The 23,132-nt window shown below is 36.7% G+C and overlaps 1 protein-coding gene across 2 annotated transcripts in view; it reads right to left on the bottom strand.

Moving 5' to 3' along the window:
* The window catches only part of CHORDC1 (cysteine and histidine rich domain containing 1), a 29,353-nt gene extending 20,278 nt beyond the window's left edge, over positions 1-9,075 (bottom strand). For both annotated transcript variants that reach the window (XM_079105619.1, XM_079105618.1), the window contains exons 1-5: positions 8,871-9,075; positions 5,469-5,518; positions 3,262-3,318; positions 2,423-2,580; positions 184-287 (exon numbers count right to left, since the gene is read on the bottom strand). In XM_079105619.1, the coding sequence (XP_078961745.1) occupies positions 184-287; positions 2,423-2,580; positions 3,262-3,318; positions 5,469-5,518; positions 8,871-8,934 (433 nt within the window). In that variant the 5' untranslated portion in view covers positions 8,935-9,075. The remainder of the gene's footprint in view (positions 1-183; positions 288-2,422; positions 2,581-3,261; positions 3,319-5,468; positions 5,519-8,870) is intronic.
* Positions 9,076-23,132: the final 14,057 nt, after the last annotated feature.

Raw genomic sequence — 23,132 nt, forward strand, 5'->3', positions numbered from 1 at the left:
AAACCTTAAGTGAGCAGATTCTCATTTTTAATAAAAACAATAAACTACACATTCATTCTGAGTTATTTTGCATTTGGGAAAAAATAAGTTTTTTTACTAGAATGTGCTAAATGATCATTATTTAGTGAGCTCTGGTTGACAGCTTATTAGATAGAATAAAATTATAATAAAACAAAACTTTACCTTTCTTTTCTTCTTCATTTCCAGATGATAGTTTAAGTTTATCAAGTGCTTGTTTTAGGGAGGCAGATATTTTTAATTCCAAATTTGTCATTGGTTCATCTGGGCTGGAGAAATTTGAAACTTTGTTACCTTATTAATGTACCAAATATGTCCTTGTAATAAAACTAAAGAAAAACCTTAAAACCCCTTTTGAGATGTTAAATGCTTTGTAATCCAGTTATTGTTAATAAGAAGTATCCTACAAATAGTTGCTATATTTTACAATTATAGATTTTAGCAGAAAAGGTCCTTCTTATGTTAAAGTATTAAGTCTCAAGTAATTATGCTATTGTAAGGCATATTCAATTATTAATCATTAGGGCTAATGGGAAAGGAGTAAAGACTAGGAATCCACGTTTGTCAAGATGAGTAACTGAGGAAGGAGCTATGGAATACTTGCACACTCTATGCCCAAGTAAAAGGCTGTGAATCCATACTCATTTCTACCAGTGGACATGTTTACTGTATATGGACACTGGGGATCTGTAAATTCAGATACAATTGTATGGCAAGAGGTTAAAAAAAATCCTCTGAACATTTCATAATGGATAAGTTTCATATTTCCACTTTGTCTATTCAAAAATATCAAGAATATTAATACAGTAATAAAAATAGAAATTCTAGGTTATTCATGCTACATTTATAATTTGAAAAAGACTGAGACATTAACAAGCATATAAAAATCTTTTTCCTCATCATCTCTAAATAGTATCATCAAATGAATTAGGATGTTTTCTTATCATTTTCCAATAATTTTTCAAATTGGTTAGCAAGGAATTTGATGTCTCCCAGAATTATGGATAAATGGAGATTGAGTAAGATTATTTGAGTAGTTTCTTTATAATAATCTGTACTCAAGAACACTAATGAGCAAACATACTGAAAGTCTCTTGGAGTTCTTATCTTGGTCCCATATTATTCAATACTCTTGTGTATTCAAGTAAGATCAATAGAGAAAAAATTGAGAACACTGTAAGTTCAACGGTATGAACACAAATTTCAATAGATGATGTCAATTATTTCTCAGTTTTTTTTTTTTTTTTTAAGTTACCATCTACTCAAAGTTCTGTAGTTTGCTTCTAAAACATTCAGTACTTTATCCATTCATCTGTCGATGGGCATCTAGGTTGGTTCCACAAGCTAGCTTTTGTGAATTGAGCTGCTATAAACATTGATGTGGCTGCGTTACTGTAATATGTTACTTTCAAGTCCTTTGGTTATAAACCGAGAAGTGGGATAACTGGGTCAAAAGGTGGATCCATTCCAAGTTTTCTGAGGATCATCCACATATTCAGTCATAAAGAAGAATATTTTGGCGTTTGCAAATAACTGGACGGAATTAGAGAATATCATGCTAAGTGAAATAAGCCAATCCCCAAACCAAAGGCCAAATGTTTTCCCTGATAAATGAAAGATGATATATAATGGGGGTGGGAGGATGGGGAGTGAAAGAATGGAGGAACTTTAGATTACGTAGAAGGAAATGAGAGGGAGGGGGGATATGAAAAATGGTGAACTGAGACTGAGATCATAACCCTATTTACATGTATGATTACATGAATGGTATGAATCTACATCATGTACAATCATAGAAAAGAAATTATGCACCCCATTTGTGTACAATAAATCAAAATGCAGTCTGTAAAAAATAAAAATTCAGTACTTATGAAGACCCAACTTAACAGAAGTTAACCCAATACAGGGTCTGTTTGATCAGAAAATGATTCCTGAGAATTGACTAGTTAAAAATGAGCAAAAGCTATTTTAAGATACTTCAAGAAATATGCCTTCTAAATCAAATGCATTAAATATTCCTCAGTATTAATAACAGTAGTTTTCAGGCATCTGAAAGTAAAGATCAACGTTTAGGTCTCTATGCTCCATTTCAATTCAAACTGATTTCATACAAAAACAACTACCTCACAGAACTTCACCAGGCCACAATAAAGACACATACCAAGTGAAAGGGAAAAAAAAAAAAGTGTAAATTCCTTATCCTGATATACATAAATCTGTAATTATGATGGTATGATAAACAAATCTGCAATGAAGTTTCACTGTGTATATGCCTCATGTTGAGTGGGAATAAAATTAAAGGCTCATTTAAGAGAAAAATGTTATCATGCAAAATGATAAAAGAAAATACCATGAACAAATGCTATTATTCATGTCACTAAATAAGCAACTGTAGAAAGTATACCTTGGTCTTTTTATCGCTTCTACTGGTTTAGGGGCTTGAATTATGTGCTCTTGAAATTTGGGTTTCAATTCAGATAGTTCTTTCTTTTCAGTAGTCTTGACTTCAGGCTTGACTGGTTCAGGTGGCTTCTCACTATTATGTCTACCTTTTGTACAGCCCTGTTAGTAAAAGGCATTCATTAAGAGTTATCTTGTCATCTACTTTATATGACACAATAGAAATACTTTTATTAGTTTATTTTAATGAAATAAATGTGCTACATTTGTTAACTTTGAAAATGAGTTTGTACCTCTAAATAAAACATTTTAAGAAAGACTTTACAAATCATTTATAGGCAAAGTTCTCATACTCAAGATCTCAATTTGTGTACCAGTTCTATTTAATAGCTATATGACCTCGAGCAAGATAATCTTTTGAAATCTTTTTCCTTATTTGTAAAATACAGGCTATAATGCTGAGTTTTTTTCTTACTGGAATATAAATTAATGGTATATCTCAATGGTTCCTTAATATTTCATAAGTTTACTTTTCCTAATTCAAAATACTTGAAATGGTAGCCCACTATTTTCTTCTGTGATGTTCTTTTAATACTGCTAACATCAAGAACACAATATGATCAATGAATAATTAATATCTTAAAATCTTAATCTCCTGAGCAGACAGATAAATAATTATAGAGGCTGTGGAAGAGAGGCGAACTCCATTTTAAAAGTAAACTGCTATCTGATGGTTGATGATGATTCAGAGTTAATAGATAACAGAAATCACTGTCCTCAAATCTGCAGCTTCCTATAAAATATACTTTTAGGGAGATAATCTAGGGGGAAAAAAGTACTTACCACAATGCTTAAGAAATCAGAAAAATCAGTTGTTCTTCTCTTACAGCAAGACCAACCCTAGGAAACATAAGAAAAACCTTGAAAACTATTCCTACAGAAACCACAACTCACTGAAACTCTCTTCTTGTACTCATCTCTGTGAATTCTGAAATAACTTCCATATTTCATAGCTTTAAAGTGTTTTACAGTCTGATTAAATAAAAAAAATGATTTGTATTATGGCCTATCATGAAAGAAAGCAGCACCTTAAAATAGTAAAACAAACTGCTTATTTTTAAGAATAGTCCCTAATTTTCAGAAGAAAAACATTTTATGCTATACTACAGTATGTTTAATACAAGCAAAAGAAAGTATAAAAGTATCTATAATTCATTTTTTCCTTTAAAATTTCATTTTCTCTTTTACTCTGAATTGAAATGCAGAAAACCAATCCTCACCACCTTAATTGGAAGGCTTAACAGCATTGATAATAGTTATCTCGAAACAATTAACCAGTTAGAGTCACTGTTTTATCATACATGCAGAATTAAATCAGAAACTGTGATGCACACATGACACAAGCTAGCTGCTTTAAATTCCTATCTGGGTCTTATGCTAGTCCTCAGTAAAATAAGAAAAAAATCAATATTAAGTATGTGGGTATAAAGTTGTTAACTGTCTTTTCTTGAGAAGGACTTCGAGTATTATATTCTTCTAGAATGAAGACATCATTTTTTAGACAATAAAATGAGACAAACATCATTACCCTAATGTACACACGATTACACGAATGGTCTGACTCTACATCGTACACATCTAAAGAAATGAAAAGTTACACTCCATTTGAATAAAATGAATTAAAATGTACTCTTGCCATTCTGCTGTCATATATAACTAAACAGAACAATTTATAAAAAGAATTAAAAAAAAGATGTCCTTTCTTTTGCTAATACAAGTTAAATTGCTTAATTGTTTAATTTTTAAATAGAAAACTAGTGAGTTTATACTGATAAACAAATTTCATCCAAATAGTCTGGGTTGTGAAATCCAATTGTCTTGGAAAGTCTAAGTCTAGAAAAAGTGTTAATATAACGGAAATAATAAACAGTATACCTGAAGAAGTGAGAGAAACAAAAAAATACTTTAGAAAACTCGCAAAAAGACACATACATGGTGATATGCTGCAAAAATCATTGGCACAGAGGTGACACTGGAGAACAAACAAATGCACTGAATGAGAGAAAATAGGAAGCTATAGACTGCAAAGTCAAGTATTTCTATTGTCAGTAAACAGGAGGAAATTGTATAGGGGGAGAAAAAAGAAAGAAAAATGAACAATAAATGGCAATCCAGGAAAGAGAAACCCCCCATCCCCAGGCAAAATAAATATCCCCAGAGAACCACAGTTTCCAATCTTCTAAAGTTTTTAAGAGTCAGATCTCAAAGTGCCCCTATGAAGTTCTGTTATTCTCACTCAGAACTAAGCTAACATAAAATTGTTATTTACTACACAACTTTGAATTTGACTGTGTCAATTAAATGCCAAGAGTTCAACGGCTCTTTAGAAGAATAATTCGAAAATTCAAAAGGAATCAACAACATTTAAACATGTAAGACCGTTTATATTCCTGAGCATATAAGTAGTAGTATCTAAAACCATGGTAGCCACATGGCAGCATTTTCTTTTAGATATACAAAGGAAACTCCTCTAATGTATCTTGAGTTTTTTTTTTTTTTTTTTTTTTTTTTAAATCATAAAAAATCTGGTCAAAAAACGTTCTATTATTTCTCTAATTCTCCGGAACACTAAGGAAATACAGTTGAAAAACGGGTACTGTCTCTCTTCAGTAAACATGTTCTAAACTTAGCATGTTTATAATAATCATTCCTAAAATTCAAAGCTTCAAAGCTTTTCTTATTGGGCAACAGTGATAAGACAGAAAGACTGAGATTCATTATAACTGCTTCTATTTCCCTTCAAAATTAGAAAGTAGAGAAATCATTAGGAAAATGATTTTGACTACAAATAAATATTTTTATAACTGGAAAACATCACCATCCACTGTCTTCTTTGCTTTTAGTGTAATGCATGCATAAAGCCTCCCACAGTAGTTACTAAAAAAGCAGAAATTCATATGCCAAGCAAAAAAGACGACCAAAGATTTAATATTACATTTCTAAATTTATTACACAAATAGGAACAAACTGAAAACATATCTAGTTCCTACCTTTAAAGCATCATGAAAGACTGGAACACCTGGGTGATACGTGCAAGCATCTGGTCAAAAAGGAAAAGGAAAAAAAGGCATTCTTTACAATGTAGAAAAATGTACACGTCACTATTCCCTTCAGTTGCTAAGATTTAATTCCTTGTCCAAATGTATGTATTAGTGGATTTTTAAAAATCCACTAATGCTTGTGGTTAATGCACACCAAAGTACAATAGTTAACTGTTAAGATTAAATTCAAAGTCATGATGCTTATAGATAAAAATGCGGGGGGGGGGGGGTGGACACAGAACAGTTTAAGAACAACAGATTATATACTCTATATTCCTCTCATCTTTGTAGTGAAAGTTGTTTAGCATCAAACTTAAAGACTTAAGATTTTGAACATGTCTATTCTGTTTTAACAAAAATACTATTGACCTTAAATGTACCTATATGCACAGATCCATAAAGGTTGCTCAAGAGATTTCCTCAAAACATACTTTAGAAGAATAGGATTCACATTTTAAACAACTTGTAATATCTAGCTGCTAATTTAACCTCATTAAAAAGAAGTGGATTTAAATCCTACATTCACTGGGGTTGTCACTGATCATTATTAAGTGCTTCAGTTTCTCAGTCCCATTATACCATCAATCTTTACTTAACTCTCTTAAGAAAATGAATTTATTAAAATTAGCAATGTAGAGGATTTTGTTAAAAAATTAGATAATAAAGACAAACTTATTCTCTGGCTAGATAGTATAATGAACTTACAGAAAACAGGTCAACTCCACACCTCTAATTTTCTTATAAGGCTACCTCACTCAACCTCTTTAGTCTGTTTCTCTTCCCTTTCTCTACTTTTGATTCCTGTGTTACCTTAAAATGATTAATTCCTTGTGTCCAGAGAAATATTACTTCCTTAAACAGTAACCATGGGTTAAGTAAATACTATACTAATGTGGTAAGAAAGTGTTAGATATTTTCCTAGCACAGCAAATAAGCCCATGGATTAGGAAGAGACTATGTAATAGAAAAAATAAGAACTGAAAAAGGAGATTGGAAGTTGAAATGTATATGCAGGACAGGAAGCTGAGGGGGAATAGAAGCAGAGAAGGGGTATGGTATTGTCCAATATTACATTTAATGTACAGAGACATAAAGTCTACAATGTATAATATAAACAGTCTGAGGCATAAAGTACTCTTAACAGTGGTCAGTTCTGGCAGAATGGCAGCAGAAATGACTCAGATCTTAATCCTATAACTAGTATGGACAAAATTAGAAAATCACTGTTTCCAAAAACTAGTAACAAGCAGATGAACATGTTCTTCTCCAGCTTTTATCAGGCTTGCCAGTTTTGTTCAAATCAACATTTTATAGGTTAAGAAACTACAACACTGTAGTGGTTTAGTATCAAGGGCTTTTCACACTGGGTCTAACCCTGACTGAAATTCTCATTTTATTGCTGCTTCAGTTTCCTCATATATGAGGATTAAATAAAATACTATTTGTAAAGTTTTGCTTTTCCCTTAAGTATTTTAACATATTCAAGCCACCAATCATATCTATTTTGAACACCTGTTTAACTTGTATTACAAACTAAAGTGTCTGATTTTTGTTCACAGGGAAAAAATATTAAAAGAAATTAATAAGCATGGTAATTATGCCACACAACCAAGAAAAAAAGAGTACTGAGTGTAGATTAACTTTTTTTTAAGAATGATGGAAACTGCCATCTAGCTCCATGCAAGACAGACCTTGGAACTTGCTTTACCCCTTTAACATGCCATTTTAGTTACTGTACAAAGTCAATCCTCTAATATTCTATAAAACTTTACTTCTAGTCAAGTCTACAGTTTGCTTTTAGTTGTCTTCTAAATCCTTATTAACATTTCCTTGACCTTCTATTCACTTAATCAATTAATCCAAAGACTCTAAAAATAATTCTCACTTTAAGTGAATAAACTTTCAGCAATATTATTGGAATTTCCTACTGCATCTGGTACTGTTGACCACCAATCCTCGAGGCTGTTAACACTGTTGGCTTTCCTGGCCTCTCTTCTCTTTTCCAGGCATAGCATGATTACTCAGCTGGACACACTGACTTTCAACAAATAGCTTTAACTCCCCTGAACTGTAGACCCAAATGTAACTCCCTAAAAACACTGTCCCCTGCAACAAAGCATACACCATTCATTTTTTACACATGATAAACATAACCAAACATATGATCTTAAAATCCCTCTTTTCTCAATTTTGTTACCGACTGAAACATCTTAACATTCCCTTTGGGTAATATCACATTTATATCATGAAAATGTCAAAGACAGTAACTTGCATATACATAAAATAAATTTATCTTTTCCTTAAAATCTTGCACCAACGACCTTATTTTAAATGACGTCACCAATTTACCTGTCCGCCGAGATAAATATTTCAAACGTCTTAATCTCTTTCACAAGGCTGAACCACGTTATTGCCATGTTGAACTCTGTTGATCTATTAAATGGTTCTATGACTACATACTTACCAGGGCTGCTGTGGTAAAGAGATAGACCAACGAATGGGATTTAAAAAACACACTGAATTTTAAAAAGAGCGATCATTTCCTATGACATTTACAGAAACAGCTTATTACCTTCTCCCCTTTAAGAACTAAAATCAAAATCGGGGGGTCACTTTCCAGCGTTAACCTAGTGTAATCGCTTTCACTTCACATTTGGAAATCTACACCTAGGTGCTGCAGCGCTCATTCGTTTGCGCACTGTGAAAATGCCACGCTATTAAAATGCGGAGGTCATCGCCAAGAATATTCAAATTCTTTTGCAACGGGTAATGAAACGTACCACCAGGTCGGATGTGTGAAAACTCAGCGGAAAAAGATCGAGCCATTTCTCTAGCCGAAGAAAAACTTCTTTAAAAGTAATCTGTAACAACGGGTGGCGCAGACTTCCAAGACAAACTTCTACACCCAAACGAGGCAAAAAAGTGCGGGGCTGACCGGACGCCCATCCCTCCCCTCCATGCCGCACGCCCCCGCAGAAATCGCAGCCGGTAATGCTGGGGAAATGCGAGGCGAGCTGGTAGGGCTCCTCGACTTTTAACCCCCCGAGGAGACCGCGGGGACGCAGGCTCAGGGTGATTATTCAAAACTGGAGGCGAAAAGGGAGAGTGAGGGTCGACCCGGCAGGCACGTGGGTCCGGCGCGGGGCTCGGGCGCGGGGCTCCCACGGACGCCGAAGGCTGCCCGGTGTCTGCGCTCGCTAGGCGCCGCGCCGGGGGAACACAGGCGGCTGCGCAGGCCCAGGAGGGGCGCCGGCCCGCGCGGCGCCACCGCAGCTCGCGGAGGATCGCAAGGCCTCCCGAGAGAGGACTGAGCGGCGAGAGGGCTGGCGCGCCGGCGGCGCGGTTCCTTACCATCGGAATTGTTCTCGGGGTCGAAGCGCTGGCCGCAGCCCCGATTGTAGCACAGCAGGGCCATTGTCTCTTCCCACCGTTACGGGCAAGGCCCAGACACCCGGAACGGCAACACGGCGCGACCCACTCTGCTCTACCAACCACCGGCCTGACTCCTAAGGCGGCTGTCGGCTTCCGGAAACCCGCCGGTTCCGCTTCAGGAACCTTCGCGAATTTTCCGGTCGCGCAGGCGCAGAAGAGAAGAAAGAGGCGGAGGAGGCGGCTGGGTTCCTTGTGGCTGGCGCGCCCGGGGTAGGTTGGGCTCCGGTGGGTGACAGCGGGGGTCGGAGGTGGAGCCTGGGCACGTGTAGACAGACGCTCACGGAGCAGAAATTGAAAGTGTCCGGGGGCTGAGCGGCTGCCTGCGAAGGAGTGGCGCCTCGTTGGCTGTGGTCCCCGCTGCCCCGAGCTGGCCTCCCCTCTGCGTTCCTCCACGTCCCCGCGTCCTTCATTTGGGCTGTACCTCAGTGTCGCCCTTTACCCCTGGTCTGCTTCAAAGTGCGTGCAGAATCCTAGGGTATTTCCACCCCCGCCGCCCCCGCGCAGACTGCGGAGCTGAGAGAAAGAGGAGTAGAGGACGAATCCCTCCATGTGGGTGCGTGTCGGTGTCCACGTCCGTGCGCGTCTACTGACCTGCTGTCGGCAGCACTGAGGAAGGGCAGGCATCTAGGGCAATATTAATAACAATGCGGTCAGATCACTTTGCATATAGAAAGCATTTAAGATTAACATAAAATTAGGGATTAAATACAATGCTAGAAATAGCCACGATTGCTCCGAGACCCTAAGGTAGTGGTTGGTATTTCAAATTAGCCCCTGGTTACCTCTTTGCCAGTACTCAGTTCTCCAATTCTGGAAATTCTGGAAAAATAGCAAAGTGCTTTTTTAAGTATAAAGGACAGTAATATGTGCTTACAAATACTTGTAATTTGTATTTCCCAGATGGGACGTTTGGAAGGAAAATGCGTTTGATGACAGATAACACCAGATAATCTTAAAATGGTAGTACCTAGTAAGTAAAAGTAGAAAGTTGTGTAATGCTTCCGTGGATCCCACGTTAGTTCCTGAGAAATCTGTTCAATCCTCTCATCGCAGTTTAAAAAGGCTATTCATTTTCACATATTTTCTTCCTTTCCTTATACCTACCAATATACAACTTTTATGTAATAATCCTGGCTGAAACTCCCGAAATTTATCCTTCACTTAACCTAGCATGAATGCTTTTCTATTTTATTTCATAAGTTCCGTTTACAAAGATGAGGTGTTGTATTGAATAATATCCCAAGTTTGGGAAATATTTAAGTTGGAATTAGTGTTGTTTGTGTGCACCTATTAATGGCTTACTGTACTTTTTATAATACACTGTAATTTAACTTTTTCTTCTTTGATCTCACCAACTTTCTCAATTGTACCCAAGATTCAAAGATGAATTTATACATTTTTTTACATATACAAAATTATATATTTATATTAATTTTATATACCTATAATTGTATATATTTATTTTATATGTATATTTTATTTAAAGTTTCCCTCTTGGAATAATTTTTGAGAAGTGGCAATACTGGGGTAAAGGGCAAAACTCTTTTAAGTAATTTTGAGATTTTTAAAGATAATATATATATTCAATTGGTTTCCAAAGTCAGTACCATTTTTTAAATTTCACCAGCCATGGATATGATAGACCATAGAAATGAATCATACATAATTAGGAATGGAAAGATCAAACACTCAAAAAATTTTCCATCTTGACCCGTCATTGTCTGAGTATCCTATAGCATGGCCACATTACTAGGATTGTTACTATATTCCATCTTAAATAATTTTAATGTTTTTTTTACTTACAGCATTTTATAATCAGAAAATGATTGCTTATAATAGAAAATTTGACAATGCAGAAGCATATTAAGAATAAAATAACTAAGTCAACAATAATTCCATCATTCAGCAATATTGAATTACTAAAGTAACTTTCATAAATTTATGTTCAATTTATGTTAAATTTATGCCTCCCTGGCGTTTATAAATATAGATGTTTTAAAAAAGAATAAAAGAAGGAATGGAGTCATAGTATGTGGAAAGTTTGTGCTTCTACTCTGGGTATTTTAATGTGATAAAATTTAATTTTTCTTGCGATTAAAAAAAAAATCCATAAACAGTGCATTCCATTCTATTTCACCTTTCAACTCCTTTTCTAGTCTAGTGCTAACCACAAACTAAGAAACTTTCTGTTAGTTATATGTATGATTTATACAGCCCTTCTTATATCCATCCATCTTTCCTCTCTCCGCAGTCTCAAACAACCAAAGATGCCTTTACTTTGACTATTTTATTATGAACAAAAGACTTAAATATGTTAATATAAAACTACTATCAGTTCTTTTTGGTGGAAAATTGGTGTTTATTATAGTACTCGATTACTTTTCTGCATTTTAAAATATTTCTCAAATAATTTTTGTAAGGGGCAAAGTTGTATATATCTGTAAAAATGAATTCAACCTTATTATTTAAATTTTGTGGCATTGTTTTATAACAAAGTTTTCATCAGTATGGAAATAATCACTTTGGAGTGATGATGTATGCTAGTTTTCTTCCCTGGGTTTATATTCAATATTCATGTGTTATTATATTCATGTGTGTCTGTATGTGTATGTATATGATTTTATGTTTGTTGTTTTAATTAACCAGACTAAAAATCACCTTGAAGTATAAAATGCTTGTTCATGTTTGTGTGTTTATCCCTAGAACAGCACTGCTCGATAGAAATAGAATATAGCCACAAATGTGAGGCTATTTTACATTTTCTAATAATGTAATTTTACATTTTCTAATAGCCACACTAAAGAAAGTAAAAAGTTGAAATTAATTTCAAGTATGTTTATCCCAATATATCTAAAATATTATAATTTCAACATATACTCAAAAATTGAGTCACCCATTGCCAGTCTTACACCCAAAATAGTGACAGCGATGTCAGCATGTGTCTGATTCAGAACAGCTTTGGGATCTCCCCTAATCCTGCAGAGTTGGGAAGTAGAAACTGTTTGCTTGTTTGTTTGGCATTGCTTTTTCTTGAAACCTTCAGACAGCACAGCATCACCATCAACATCTCTCCCATTGTGTTCACAACTGGAAGATGAAAGGGGCAGACAGTGCCTCAGAAGGTAGAAAAGACAATGAATATTTGATTAACTGAGCAACCTCCTACCTGGGCCACTCACCTTAGCCAGGCCCAGAGAAAATCCCACAAGGAATGGGTCCGGGAGGCTTAGTGTTAAATGGCTCATAGAGCAAACCATTGTTTTAAGAAAAGAAATCTGAAATTTTCACACACACATACACACACACACCTACTTAATAGTCCTTTCAGTTTCATCAAGGAAGAAGTATAAAAGCATCACAATTAACCCATTTTTCCCCTTTTCCTCCCTTTAATGAGAATATTAACTTAGCTGAATACTGATCTGATGTTAGCCAAATACAATCCAGAGGGTTACATTTTTCATTGTTGAATGTGGCACTTAGTACACATTAAAAATCACAGAAAGGCAGGCCCTGAAATGAACCTTTTCATGAGTTTGCCTTCTTGTACCTTGTCAGGAAGTACCACACAGATAATACCTTCATTTAGGATTATTCAAGTTAGGGTGCTTTTTCATTTTTCATTGAGGATAATTATTTAAAACACTTCTTTTAAAAAAAATAGTATACATTGATCTTTGATAACAGTGGCTATGATGACAGATTTATAATATTTTGCTTTTTACTTGTCATAGATAATGTTTTTTAAAGTATGGTATATGTGTTTATCTTTGAAATAACTAACATTGTGAAGAACAAAAACTTTGACGTTTTATTTGATCTATCTAATACTCTGGAAGATGTGTAATTTCACTTGTTATGATTATATTTTGAGGATTTTGTACATTTCACCTTATTTATCCTGTAAAGGTACATGTCTTTTATAGTTACCTAGTTCATTTTATGCTTTTAATATAAGAAATGCTTCTTTGTATCATTTAGTATTTTTGTCTTAAAATCTACCTTGATGTAGATTTCAGTTATTCTCTTTTCTTCATTTTTGCCTAATAAACCTCAGGTCATCTGTTCATATTTAACCTTAGTCATTTTGTTTTGGTTGTGTCTTTAGTAAGCAGCAGATAGATTGCTTCTTTTGATTGTTTTCTTCACTCGAAGAATCTTTTATTTTGCAGACAAGTTTAACCTTTTCCCTTCCGATTAGTAATTGAAAAAAATTCAGTACTTACAGTGGCCCAGAACATATTACTTTATAAGTTATTTAACATCTATAGTCCTCAGTTTTCTTATCTATAAAATATTGATTATTTATAATGTGAAGATTAACTGAAACAACACACATAAAACAGGATAGGGTAAGCACTGAGTAATAAGTATGTGAAAGTTTAGCAATAAAAATGATCAAGATTTTTAGTCTCTTTTATCTCAGTTATGCTTTCCTTTTATGTGTATGGTTGTGTGACTGCTTCCTTATTTTTATTGTTTTCTAAGTAAGGTATAGTTGTGCCAAACCATGTAGGAAGCATTAGAGACCAATAAAGATTTTAACCTTAACCTTAACCCAACCTTTAGAGTATTGAGGAATAACAAAATGTTTTACCCTGTATGTTAGGACTCCAGAATGGGTATAGTAAGGACCTCAAAAAAAAAAAAAAAAAAAAAACAAAAAAAAACGATGATCTCATCATGTATTAGGGTTCTCTAGAGGAACAGACTCAACAGAAAGTATGATTATAAAAAGGGGATTTATTAGATCACCTACAGGACCAGAAGCTGGTTAATCCACAATGGCCTTTTGCAGGTTGGAGAGCTGGAAGAACCAGAACAAGAAGGATCAACAGTGCTACCCTAGTCTGAGATCAAGGCTTCTGGAAACTCCCAGGAGAATCACTGACAGAGTCTGCTTTGGAAGAGGGAAAACACAGGGGTTGAATGAATATCCTCAGATGATTGAAGCGGCAATGAAGAATCTGTTGAAGAACAATTGAGCTTGCATTTGCTTGCTTATTCTTCCAACTTTCATTCCATCCAAGTCACCATCTGTTGGACGGTGCTGCCCACACTTAGGGAGGGTCTCCACTTTAGTTCACTATCCGCCATTCAAATCATTCATAGTCACTTCCTTGTTGACACACCCAGAAGCCTCTTAATCTTAGGCATCTTTTAATCCAATCAAGTTGACAATTCAAATTAACCATTACAAGTCCACCCCTTGTCAACTTGATATCCAAACATGACTCTTTACATCATACTTAATTTCCAAATCAACACATAATTCCACCTAACTATCCTTCATACAACTGAAAACATACTAGTTATCTCCCCAGAGTAGAAGAAAAAAAAGAAACATTATTGATGTTAAGTCAATCAATACTATACTACATGATGAATAACAGGACACTAACAAACATTTCCTCTTTTTTTTTTTTAATTTTATTTATTTTTTTTTAAATTTATGTTTATTTTAAACAAATGGGATACATGTTGTTTCAGTTTGTACATGGAGTAACAGCATCCATTTGCATATTCATATATTTACATAGAGTAATGATGTTTGAATTCATTCTGTTATTTTTTTCCTTCCCCCCCACCCCTCCCACCTCTCTTTTCCCTCTATACAGTCCCTCCTTCCTCCATTCTTGTCCCCCTCCCACCCCCCATTAAGTATCATCATCCGCTTATCAGTGAGATCATTCCTCTTTTGGATTTTTGAGATTGGCTTATCTCACTTAACATGATATTCTCCAATTTCATCCATTTGCCTGCAAATGCCATAATTTTACTATTCTTTATAGCTGAGTAATTCCATTATATATATATATATATACCACAGTATCTTTATCCATTCATCATTTGAAGAGCATCTAGGTTGGTTCCATAGTCTGGCTATTGTGAATTGAGCCGCTATGAACATTGATGTGGCTGTATCTCTGTAGTGTGCTGATTGTAAGTCCTTTGGGTATAGGCTGAGGAGTGGGATAGCTGGGTCAAATGGTAGGTCCATTCCAAGTTTTCTAAGGAATCTCCACACTGCTTTCCAGAGTGACTGCACTAATTTGCAGGCCCACCAGCAATGTATGAGTGTACCTTTTTCCCCACATCCTCTCCAACACCTATTGTTGCTTGTATTCTTGATAATTGCCATTCTGATTGGGGTGAGATGGAATTTTAGTGTAGTTTTGATTTGCATTTCTCTTATTACTAAAGATGGTGAACATTTTTTCATATATCTGTTGATTGCTTGAACAGCTTCTTCTGTGAAGTGTCTGTTCATTTCCTTAGCCCATTTGTTGATTGGGTTATTTATAATCTTGGTGTAGAGTTTTTTGAGTTCTTTATATATTCTGGAAATTAGTGCTCTATCTGAAGTATGAGTGGCAAAGATATTCTCCCACTCTATAGGCTCTCTCTTCACATTACTGATAGTTTCCTTTGCTGAGAGAAAGCTTTTTAGTTTGAATCTATCCCAGTTATTGATTCTTGCTTTTATTTCTTGTTCTATGGGAGTCCTGTTAAGGAAGTCTGATCCTAAGCCAACAAGGTGAAGATTTGGACCTACTTTTTCTTCTATAAGATGCAGGGTCTCTGGTCTGATTTCAAGGTCCTTAATCCATTGTGAGTTGATTTTTGTGCAGATGAGAGATAGGGGTTTAATTTCATCCTGTTGCATATGGATTTCCAGTTTTCCCAGAACCATTTGTTGAAGAGGCTATCTTTTCTCCATTGCATATTTTTGGCACCTTTGTCTAGTATGAGAAAATTGTATTTATTTGGGTTTGTGTCTGTGTCCTCTATTGTGTACCATTGATCTACCTGTCTATTTTGGTGCCAATACCATGCTGTCTTTGTTACTATTGCTTTGTAGTATAGTTGAAGTTCTGGTATTGCGATACCCCCTGTTTCATTCTTCCTGCTAAGGATTGCTTTGGCTATTCTGGGTTTCTTATTCTTCCAGATGAATTTCATGATTGCTTGCTCTATTTCTGTGAGGTACGTCATTGGGATTTTAATTGGATTTGCATTGAATCTGTATAGCACTTTTGGTAGTATGGCCATTTTGACAATATTAATTCTGCCTATCCAAGAACATGGGAGATCTTTCCATCTTCTAAGGTCTTCCTCAATTTCTTTCTTCAGTGTTTTGTAGTTTTCATTGTAGAGATCTTTTACCTCTTTGGTTAGATTGATACCCAAGTACTTTATTTTTTTTGAGGCTATTGCAAATGGAATTGTTTTCCTCATTTCCCTTTCAGCTGTTTCATCGCTTGCATATAAAAATGCTCTAGATTTATGCGTGTTGATTTTATAGCCTGCTATTTTGCTTACTTCATTGATGAGGTCTAGAAGTTTTCTGGAGGAGGTTTTGGATCCTCTAAATATAGAATCATGTCATCCACAAATAGTGACAGCTTAAGTTCCTCTTTTCCTATTTGTATCCCTTTAATTTCTTTAGTCTGCCTAATTGCTCTGGCTAGAGTTTCGAGGACAATGTTGAATAGAAGTGGTGAAAGAGGACATCTCTGTCTTGTTCCTGTTTTTAAAGGGAACAAGTTTTTCTCCATTAAGAATGATGTTGGCCATGGGCTTAGCATAAATAGCATAAATAGCCTTTACAATGTTCAGGTATGTTCCCACTATCTCTATTTTTTCTAGTGTTTTCAGCATGAAGGGGTGTTGTATTTTGTCAAATGCTTTTTCTGCGTCAATTGAAATAACCATATGATTCTTATCCTTAAGTCTATTGATATGATGGATTACGTTTATTGATTTACGAATGTTGAACCATCCTTGCATTCCAGGAATGAATCCCACTTGATCGTGGTGCACAATTTTCTTAATATGTTTTTGGATACGTTTTGCCAATATTTTGTTAAGGATCTTAGCATCTATATTCATCAGGGATATTGGTCTAAAATTTTCTTTCTTTGATGTGTCTTTTCCTGGTTTGGGTATGAGGGTGATATTAGCTTCATAGAATGAGTTTGGTAGGGTACCCTCCTTTTTATTTCCTGTAATACTTTGAGAAGTATTGGAATGAGTTCTTTGAAGGTCTTGTAAAACTTGGCTGAGAATCCGTCTGGTCCTGGGCTTTTCTTGGATGGTAGATTTTTAATGGCTTCTTCTATTTCATTGCTTGATATTGATCTGTTTAAATCGTGTATGTCCTCCTGGTTCAGTTTGGGAGGAGCATATGTCTCTAGAAATTTGTCAATGTCTTTGGTAGTTTCTATTTTGTTAGAATACAGATTTTCAAAGTAGCTTCTCATTATGTTCTGTATCTCAGTGGTGTCTGTTGTGATATTTCCTTTTGCGTCATGTATTTTAGTAATTTGAGTCTTCTCTCTCCTTCTCTTTGTTAGTGTGGCTAAGGGTTTATCAATTTTGTTTACTTTCTCAAAGAACCAACTTTTTGTTATGTCAATTTTTTGAATAGTTTCTTTTGTTCAATTTCATTGATTTCAGCTCTGATTTTAATGATTTCCTGTCTTCTACTACTTTTGCTGTTATTCTGTTCTTTTTCTAGGGCTTTGAGCTGTAATGTTAGGTAATTTAATTTTTTTTTTAATTTGTATTATATAAGATTAAGAACAACAACAACAACAAAACAGAAAAGGAGGGAGAATCCCCTTGTGCCTATCAACCAGCTTCAAAAATTACTGACATATTTGCCAATTCTGTTTAATTTATATCTCTGCTTTTCTTTTTCTGGAATTATTTAAAATCAAATTCCTACCAACCATCATATTTATTCTAGAAGTATATCTTTATGTATCTCTGGAAATGATGCTTTTCTCATGAAGTCATTACTTCATAAAACCTAAAACTTTTAATCATAGTTTATACACAATATCTAATACTTAGTTCATATTTAGTTTTCCAGACTTTTGTCTCAGCAGTGCCATCCTGCATTTGGTTTGTTACAGTTGGGACCCAAGTGTCACAGATTTCATTGCTTGTTGTGTCTCTTATCTCTGTCCTTCTTTATTCCTTATTTCTGTCTTTATTTCTGTCCTTCCTTTGTTGTTTTCTTTGCCATTGATTTGTTGAAAAACTCATTTTCTGGGTAGACGGTCACACATACCGAGCTGTGGTGTTTTCTTTGTTGTACAGTTTCCCAGTTTGTCTTTCTTGTGCTGTCTACAAGGATTAGACTCGGGTTCCATTTTTAAAAGCAAGAATGTTGGGACTAGGGATAAAGCTCAGTTGGTAGAGTGCTTGCCTCACATGCACAAGGCCCTGGGCTCAATCCCCAACACGAAAGGATGAGCTGGTGGTGAGTGAAGAGAGTCAGCGCCGGCAAAGATGGACGAAGGCAGAGCGGCAGCAGTGTCGCAAAGAAGAGAGACCGAGCCAGAGAGGCACTCGTCTCTCCCAGGTTTCAGCACCACTGAAAGAAGGAGGTGACACCAACTGCCAGTCCACAGAAGTTCCGCTATGTCATTTAATTTTTGACTTTCATTTTTTTCTGGAATGTGCTCCATGCAATGAATTTTCCTCTTAGTACCGCTTTCATAGTGTCCCAGAGATTTTGATATGTTGTATCATCATTCTCATTGACCTCTAAGAATTTTTTAATCTCCTCCCTGATGTTTTTTGTTATCCATGTTTCATTCAATAGCATATTATTTAGTCTCCAAGTGTTGGACTAATTTCCTTTTTTTACTTTGTCATTGATTTCTACTCTCAGTCCATTATGATCTGATAGAACACAAGGCAGTATCTCTATTTTTCTGCATTTCCTAAGGGCTGCTTTGTGGCATAACATATGGTCTATTTTTGAAAAGGTTCCATGTGCTGCTGAGAAGAAAGTGTATCCACTCGTTGATGGATGGAATATTCTATATATGTCTATTAAGTCTAGGTTATTGATTGTGTTATTGAGTTCTATGGTTTCTTTGGTTGGATTTTGTTTGGAAGATCTATCTAGTGGTGACAGCAGTGCGTTAAAGTCGCCCAGAATTATTGTGTTGTGGTCTATGTGATTCTTGAAATTGAGAAGGATTTGTTTGATGTACAGGGATGCATCATTGTTTGGGGCATAAATATTTACTATCATTATGTCTTCCTGATTTATGGTTCCCATAAGCAGTATGAAATGTCCTTCTTTATCCCTTCTGACTAACTTTGGCTTGATGTCCACTTTATCTGATATAAGGATGGAAACCCCTGCTTGTTTATTGAGTCCATGTGCGTGGTAGGTTTTTTCCCATCCTTTCACCTTTAGTCTGTGGATGTCTTTTTTTATGAGATGAGCCTCTTGCAGGCAGCATATTGTTGAGTCTTTCTTTTTAATCCATTCTGCGAGTCTATGTCTTTTGCTTGATGAGTTTAGGCCATTAACGTTCAGGGTTATTATTGAGAAATGATTTGTATTCCCAGTCATTTGGCTTATTTTTTATTTTTAGGTTGGCTTGGTTTCTCCTTTGAGTGCTTTTTCTCTAAGGTAGTTCCTCCCTTTGCTGACCTCCATTGTTGTTTTTCATTTCCTCCTCATGGAATATTTTGTTGAGAACATTCTGTAGTGCAGGCTTTCTATTTGTAAATTCTTTTAACTTTTGTTTATCATGGAAGGATTTTATTTCATCTTCAAATCTGAAGGTTAGTTTTGCTGGGTATAGGATTCTTGGTTGGCAACCATGTTCTTTCAGAGCTTGAACTATGTTGGTCCAGGCCCTTCTAGCTTTTAGAGTCTGGGTTGAGAAGTCGGCTGCTATCCGTATTGGTCTCCCCCTATATGTAATCTGATGCTTTTCTCTCGCGTCCTTCAAAATCCTATCTTTATTTTGAATGTTAGGCATTTTCATTATAATGTGCCTTGGTGTGGATCTGTTGTGATTTTGTGCATTTGGTGTTCTGTAAGCCTCTTGTATTTGATTTTCCATTTCATTCTTCAGGTTTGGGAAATTTTCTGATATTATTTCATTGAATAGGTTGTTCATTCCTTTGGTTTGTATCTCTGTGCCTTCCTCAATCCCAATAATTCTTCAATTTGGTCTTTTCATGATGTCCCATAGTTCTTGGAGATTCTGTTCATGATTTCTTACCATCTTCTCTGTTTGGGTGACTTTATTTTCAAGATTAAATATTTTGTCTTCATTGTCTGAGGTTCTGTCTTCCAAGTGGTCTAGTCTTTGGTGATGCTTTCCATTGAGTTTTTTATTTGGTTTATTGTCTCCTTCATTTCAAAGATTTTTTTTTTTTTTTTTTTTGAGAATCTCTATCTCTTTGTTGAAATGATCTTTTGCTTCCTGCAGGTGCTCTTTCAGCTTATTGGTATTATTGTTCATTGCCTGCATTTGCTCTCTTATCTCATCCTTTGCTTCATGAATCATCTTAATCATGTATAATCCGAAGTCCTTTTCTGACATTTCTTCTAACATACTGTCATTCTATTACTATAGAATCTAGATTTGTTTGAATCATTTTCTTCCCTTGTTTTTTCATGTTGTTCATGTATCTTCCCCTCTAGCGCTGCAGATCTGGGGTATTGCAGATTTCCCCCTATTGGCTTATAGTGGCCCTATAGGTTTCCAACATCCTTTTTTTTAAGGGGAGATCAATATTAGCAGTGCCCAAATCAGACACTATGCAATCCTAGACCAAATAGCACCTATGGGGACAATAACAAAATTGTCATAATAAACAAAATGTGTTCAAATGTTATCTTTGGTAAAACAAACAGGTTTACAATAATGTCTGCAGTTTCTAATGGAGGACAAAGAGGATGCAGAGGGATGAAGAATATGGCTGTTAATGGGATAATAAAAGAATATAAAGAGGTTCTAGAAAATAGGGTGAGAGTGTAATCAAAAGAAATCAGATGTTAACATGTAAATATAGGAGAAAGCAACTCTGAGGGAACAGGTAAACAGAAGGAAAAAAAAGCAAGAAAAGTAAAGAAATAAAAACCTAATTTTTTTTTTTGTAAAAAGGAGAAAAAAGAAAATCTGTATAACAGTCATATTCTAATGAAACCTCCCAGTGTTCAGTAGCCTGATGTATGAGAGGTACCTGACAATGAGCTTCAAGCCTCCAGCAGGCGTCTCAGGATGGGATTTGCCCCATCGGGAGATCGGAGCTACGGCTTCCAGGATTATCCAAGGTGGCTGCTCTGGCTTCCAAATGTGTTGGCAAATGGGGAACTGCAGCTCAGTGGTGGACGTGGTCAGCTAGAGGTCCTGTGCGGTTGGTCCGGCAGTGGTCCTGGAGGTCGGGTGTGTTTGGTGTGGTTGTGGGATCCAGGAGGCCGGGTGCAATCAGTTGGTCTGGGTTCCCAGTGATAGTGCACAGTTGGTCTGGGGGTCTTGGCGGCAGGGAGCAGTCAGTTGATGTGAGGGCCCCAGAGACAGGGAGTGATTGGTCGGGCTGAGGGATCCTGGAGACGGGACTCAGTCCGGCCAGGGGTCCTACAGGGCCTGGCTGGTGTCTCAAAATGGTGGCAGCCACGTGTACTCAAACCTGCAGGTACTGTAACAGTGAACTTCCAGGCAGCAGCAGGCAGCTGATTCTCCACTGGCGGTCTGTGGTCAGTCTGCTGGCAGCTGTCGGACGATCAGGAGGTGAACCTCAGCGTTGGGTGATGGATAGGGGTAAGGCAGGCGATGGACAGGCGAGAGGCAGGCAAATGGTGGATGATAGACGCCTGACAGTGAGCAATCTGCTCTCAAAGAAGGCGTCGATAAGCTGGCAGATTGTAGGTGATCACAGCAGACAAATGGGGTAAAGAACAGGGGATTGATAAGCAGCAAAAACTGCCTCATCGAGAAACAGATATCCTCTGCTTGAATCGGGCATTGCGGAGTGACAAGGAATGCAGCCTCCCTCTAGACCGCCATCTTGGATCTCCAAACATTTCCTCTTAATACATGTGTAAGTATGCACAAACATATTCATAGTGGAACAGGGAAGAAATATCCGTGGTAGTTACAATCCTCATTTCTATAACTGGTCACTTGGCCGTAGTTGGTATTTATGACTGCCTTCTTCTACTACTCATTCTGTATTCCCTCTACCTTCAGCAAGTACCTCAGCAGGTCTTGGCTCTTTACCTGGAGGTGTGACCCACACCTTCATTCCTGAAGGGTCTGAGAAATTTGTTGTCCTGCCTGGATAGGGTTATTGTAGTTTCCCATCAACCTTAATAGCAGGGTAATACCAACAGATGCCCTAAGGGATCTCCTGCACTCCAGGAGTACACTTCCTTACTTTCACTATGGAATAATAGTCCAGTGTCCCCTTGGTAATCTGGTTCAGTCACCTCTGCCAGCACTGTAACTTCCTTCATCAACTCTTGACTCAGAGGCATAAGGAGCCCATGATGGCCAGGGGAAAGTCGTAACTTCCAGTTTAATGAAATCATTGTATCTCCCAACCAAAGCATTCCTCTTTCTGAAACTAAGACTTCTGGGCCTCCTGAGCATAAGGTTGCAGGGACAAGAAGCAAAAACTTTCCTAGTGGGTTACTGGGGGTAATGGTCAGTGGCACCATTCCTGTTTCCACCCCTTGATTCCTGGACCCATGAATTCTAGCAATAAGAGAGACAGTACCATATAGTGGACACTGACTCAGAGAATAGACAGCCTTCTGAAGAACCTTGCCCTAGTCCTGCAAGGTTTTGCCACCTAGCTGGTGTTGTAATAACATCTTCAAAAGCCCATTTCATCATTCTGTCAAACCAGCTGCTGCAGGATGGTGGGGAACATGGTAAGATCAGTGAATCCTATGAGCATGAGCCCACTACCTCACTTCTTTGGCTGTGAAGTGAGTTCCTTGGTCCAAAGCAATGCTGTGGAGAATACCATGATGGTGGAGAAGTCATTTCATCAGCCCACAGATGGTCATTTTGGCTGAAGCACTACATGAACCAGAGCCAAATCAATACCCAGAATAAGTGTCTATTCCAGTAAGGACAAATGACTGCCCCTTCCATGAAGGAAGTGGTCCTATATAATCAATCTGCCACCAGGTTGCTGGTTTATCTCCTAAAGGAATGATGACATATCAGGGGCTTAGTGTTGATCTCTGCTGCTGGCAAATTGGGCACTGAGCAGTAGCTGTAACCAAATCAGCCTTGGTGAGTGGAAATCCATGCTGCTGAGCCCATGCATAACAACCATCCCTGCCACCATGACCACTTTGTTCATGAGCCCATTTGGTAATGACAAGGGGTGGCTGGGAAAGAG

The sequence above is a fragment of the Sciurus vulgaris genome, assembly GCF_902686455.1.
Source record: "Sciurus vulgaris genome assembly, chromosome: 11".
NCBI lineage: Eukaryota > Metazoa > Chordata > Mammalia > Rodentia > Sciuridae > Sciurus > Sciurus vulgaris.